Raw genomic sequence first — 5,142 nt, forward strand, 5'->3', positions numbered from 1 at the left:
CCCCCGCGTGTGCTATTTCTATATTGCGTGTGCAATGACACTGCCCAAGAGGATCACCTCTTTAGCGCTAAGATGGCCACTTCTCTCCACTGGCTTTGTCATTGCCCAAGTCTCCATCCCCGGCAGCTAAAGCTTTGTGGCAAAGGCGCTGACTGGTAGTCACAAAAGAAATATAACATGGAAAGTTTTACCATAATTATAATCAATCTAGATTAAGAGATAAGACCAGCTCACCCACAAGTGACCTGAGATATACTACATACCCTTGATTTGTTAATTCTGCGTAGATTGACATGTAGCACGTACTCCTGGTCAGCGTGTGCCTGCAGCCAGTGTGACTCTGGCCGCAGACCTCCTGCAAAACAATCATCTCACATAAAGTAATACGTGAACATAAGTTCAAAACAATCATCTCAAATAAAGTAATACGTGAACATAAGTTCAAAACAATCATCTCAAATAAAGTAATGCGTGAACATAAGTTCAAAACAATCATCTCACATAAAGTAATATGTGAACATAAATTCAAAACAATCATCTCACGCATATATATATCATGGTGGAATCAGGTGCTCGTCAAAATAATCAAACTGAAGAAACTGGACTTTTATCAAATTTTTGTTTTTTGGCTCAACACCTTTTATGTCCATTTTAAAATACATTGCTGTGTGGCTTTTTACTGAAAATTGTTGATTAAAAGCACAAAACATAAATTTGCAGTTTCCAATGAATCAAGTTTTGGAAGTCAATAAACTTTGGTGGCCATTTTCTCTCTAATTTTACTTCTGAAACCAAGTGACCTCTCCTGCTTCAATTCAGCATATCTCGACTTCTATTGAAGACAAATGGGTACAGTAATTTTTTCTTCGAAAGCAAGACAAACGAACAAGACGTAAGATGATGCCAATAACTCCATATGCCCAAAAAATTGACAAGCGCCTGATTCCACCCTGTCGTAAAACATATATATATTAATAGTAATAATACATGAATAAGTGCACAACAATTCAATTCCAATCCTTATTTTGATTGTAGCACCCCACTACTACTACTACTACTCAACACAGAACAGACTAAATTCAAGCAAGAGACCATATTACTGGAATTACTAGAAAAAAAAGCTGTGGATGCAGTGATTTTCAGAAGAGAATGTTCTCAGAAATATATTATATATATAATATACATTTATGATGCTTACACTAACTGACAATAATGTTTTAAAAATGTCCCTCATTTCTTTATCCATGCCCTGCTACACATTAGGGTGAAAATATTGTAGGAGCCGCAACTCAAATTGTACATGTAACAGATTCATGAGTGTATTCTGAGAGTAGGCCTACAGTGTGACCGATACTTTCATTCACATAGGCCCCTACTTCCATTTCACTTACAACCAAAGATACAACATCCTATCAGAAAGAGAAGGGACTTGAACCAGGGACCTGATGTTTGCCAGTCTGACGAGGACCTTCAGGTCAGCACTGTGCTAGGACTTACAGAACATCACTGCACTAGTTACTTACTGTTCACCAATAGGAATTACAGTTCACCACAACACTGTCACTAGGATTTAGACTTTAGGAATTACAGATTATCACTAAAATAGTATACTAACACTAACAGTCTTACTGTTCACCAATAGGAATTACAGCTCACCACTATATTGTCACTAGGACTTAGACTTTAGGAATTACAGATTATCACTAAAATAGTATACTAACAGTCTTACATTTCACCAATAGGAATTACAGAACAACACTAAACTAATTAACTTACAGTTCATGAGGACTTACAAATCACCACTAGACTAGGACAAGGACTAAGTTGTCATCATTTAGCCAGGACTTCACTTCCATCTCTAAAAGAAAGACAATACCAGCTCTCACTCTCACCTCGGTGCCCTATGTTGAACTGGCGAGACGAGCTCTCCGGCTCACCCTCCAGCCACCCACGGAGCTCCACATCCACCTCAATCTGAGGCATCTTTGTCAGCACCTGGTACACCTGTGGTCAACATGATTCATGGGGTTAAGTATATATAATATACAGTATACTGAGTAGATTCACCACCTGGTACACCTGTGGTCAACGTGATTCATGGTGTTAAGTGTATAGAATATACAGTATACTGAGTTGATTCATCACCTGGTACACCTGTGGTCAACATGGTTCATGGTGTTAAGTGTATATATAATATACAGTATACTGAGTAGATTCATCACCTGGTACACCTGTGGTCAACATGGTTCATGGTGTTAAGTGTATATATAATATACAGTATACTGAGTAGATTCACCACCTAGAGATACTCTTGTGTCAAGACAATTCATGTTGTAAAGTGTATATATAATATACAGTATACTGAGTAGATTCACCACCTAGAGATACTCTTGTGTCAAGACAATTCATGTTGTAAAGTGTATATATAATATACAGTATACTGAGTAGATTCATCACCTGGAGATACACTTGTCAAGACAATTCATGTTGTAAAGTATATATATAATATACAGTATACTGAGTAGATGCACCACCTGGAGATACACTTGTGTCAAGACAATTCATGTTGTAAAGTGTATATATATTAGTACAAGCACCAAAAAGAGCGAAACTTGTGACCAAGAGAATTTACGTGGTTTTATACTGAGTAGATGCACCTCCTGGACTGGAGATACTCTTGTGTCAAGACAATTCATGTTGTAAAGTGTATTCATGTATTAGTACAAGCACCGACTAATAATAAAATAATAATAATAATATATAACATTTATATAGCGCATTTCCAAAAAAGTAGCTCAATGCGCTTTACATTGGAATACCCATTTTTCAAAAACCTTTCTTACTACTTCCTTTTTTCTTCTCATGCAATATACATTAATGCACACACACATACACACACACACACACACACACAGACTATTTTCATCCAGACATAGGAACAGAACAACTATAATGAAAGATAACGTTAAAAGCTTATGAAGGATAGGCCTGTAGGAACAGAAAATGTTTAAGATGTCTTTTGAAGCTATCAAGTGTTTTTATTTGTCTTAGTTTCAGAGGGAAACTTGTGACCAAGTGAATTTACGTGGCTTTATACTGAGTAGATTCACCACATAGAGGTGCACAGTGCCCAAGAGAGTGACAAATACAAACATACAAAAGAAGTAGAGGAAAATGACAATAGTAAGAATGAGGAAAGAAAAAGCAGCAGTTCCCCCTATGTTGTTCCGGCACAGTATGAGCATGACATTGATAAATCAGTCCATTTACAATTCTACTGTACATAAGAACATGTTAATATACCCCTCTTTGGGAATGGCCTAAGGATAACTTCAGTCAGTAGCACTGCCTGGGAGGCGGGGGAAAGTAAAACGTCACTCTGTCATCAGCGACCATGCACAAACCTGATCGACTTGCTGCGGGGTCATGTCAGAGGCCAGCATGTTGTTGAGCGTCTTCATCTGTCCATCGCAGAGAGCAATCAGCTCAGGGAGGTTGTCGACCACCGCTCTGGAATCGGGGGCTCCGCGGGGCAACGACGACGACTTGCCCGGACGTCTGGAGGGACAAACAGCAGTTGTAGTTGTTGTTGTAGATGTTAGTTGTTGTAGTTGTAGATGTTTAATATCCTCCATAATCACAATTTAGTTCATTTTTCCAACTCATGAGGTTATCTTTTTACTCACAAAAAATGAGGCCCACGGGTGTCAAACTGAAACCATCTCTCTAAAAAAAAAAAACTTCCAGATTGGAAGTAGCCTACATACCACTTTCGTTTCCTACCACTCCAGCTTCTCATATTATGACACAGGGAAGTATCAGAAACAGACATGCACCCCCAACTTCTTTATATCAAGAAAAACAGTGCTGATAATTTTCCGCAGATCTGCGGATTTCCGCTTTTTTGTTGTTTCCAAAATATTACTTCGTATGTGTTATATTATTGTAGTTAGTATTAGAGTTCTATGTTGAAATTTCGGGATTGCAACGGGGGCGGAATATTTTCCTCTTTTTTGACTTTTTCTCATTATTAGCACTGGAAAAAGTAAAGGGTCATTTTATGATGACACTTTGAACACTTAGTATTCAAACTATAAAATATTAAAAACCTTCGAATTTGAATGGCATTTTGTCATTAACTCAACACTCATTGTCTTTATTTTCAGTTTCAAGCACAACGATGGTTTTTAGTTCTATTCTAGCATTGACTGTGTTAAAAGTTGTGGAATAGTTACATGTAAACCTATCTAACACAGCCACTCATTTCAGAGGAGAAAAGTGGTATTTTAGACAGGTGGTCTTCTTGGACAGTGTCGTTACAATATATTATTCTTTTTTAAATACATAAAAGGTGGTATGTGGGAAGTTGTTGTTGGTACAGGTGATTATTTCGGACGGGCGCTCGTTGAGGAGTATTATTTGGTAACATGTACATCAACTTGACTTGCATTTGTGATATTTTTATTTTATGGTGAAATGGTAAGTTTGAGAACCTTATGGAGTTACCTGAAGCAGGCGAGATGGTAGGACTGGTTTCTTGGACAGTGTCAGTATATTTTTTTTTTTAAACACAAAGGGAGTACATGTATGTGCGAAGGGGTTGTTCGTACAGGGTGATTATCTTGGACGGGTGCTCGTTGAGGTGTATTATTTGGTAACATACATCTACTTGGCGCTCATCTACAAAGCGGAAAGTCCGGGTTCGAGCCTCGGTTCGGACACATTTTTTTTTAAACCCCCTCCTGCCCACCCAGTAGTAATGGGTACCTGACTTCGAGTTGGGGAAGTAAAGGCGGTGTGGAAAAGAACTGGCCACCCTACCACAATATACCGAAGGCCCAGGAAGTCGTCTCACAAACAAAGCAATCCCCAATGTCTGGATCGGATGTGAGAACAGCTTTACTTTACTTTACATCTACTTGATTTGTATTTATACGTAATATTTTTATAGTGAAATTTTAAGTTTGAGAACCTTATTGGTAATATTATAGCATTACCTGAAGCAGGCGAGGTGGTAGGACTGTACGTGGGGCAGTGTGAGCAGCGAGGATTGGTTCCACCAGTGACCTTGAACCACCATTTGGAGCAGCTGGATCACGTTGAGCGAGGTCACCAGCCAGCCCTGGTCAGCTGAAACGTCCA

General features: G+C 38.6%; 1 protein-coding gene across 1 annotated transcript in view; it reads right to left on the reverse strand.

Moving 5' to 3' along the window:
* Positions 1-5,142, reverse strand: part of LOC101846008 (activating signal cointegrator 1 complex subunit 3) — a 9,830-nt gene that overhangs the window by 1,095 nt on the left and 3,593 nt on the right. Inside the window, exons 4-7 of the mRNA XM_013084619.2 lie at positions 4,998-5,142; positions 3,405-3,558; positions 1,893-2,004; positions 264-355 (exon numbers count right to left, since the gene is read on the reverse strand). Coding sequence (XP_012940073.2) covers positions 264-355; positions 1,893-2,004; positions 3,405-3,558; positions 4,998-5,142 — 503 coding nt within the window. The remainder of the gene's footprint in view (positions 1-263; positions 356-1,892; positions 2,005-3,404; positions 3,559-4,997) is intronic.

The sequence above is a fragment of the Aplysia californica genome, unplaced genomic scaffold (assembly GCF_000002075.1).
Source record: "Aplysia californica isolate F4 #8 unplaced genomic scaffold, AplCal3.0 scaffold00305, whole genome shotgun sequence".
Lineage (NCBI taxonomy): Eukaryota > Metazoa > Mollusca > Gastropoda > Aplysiida > Aplysiidae > Aplysia > Aplysia californica.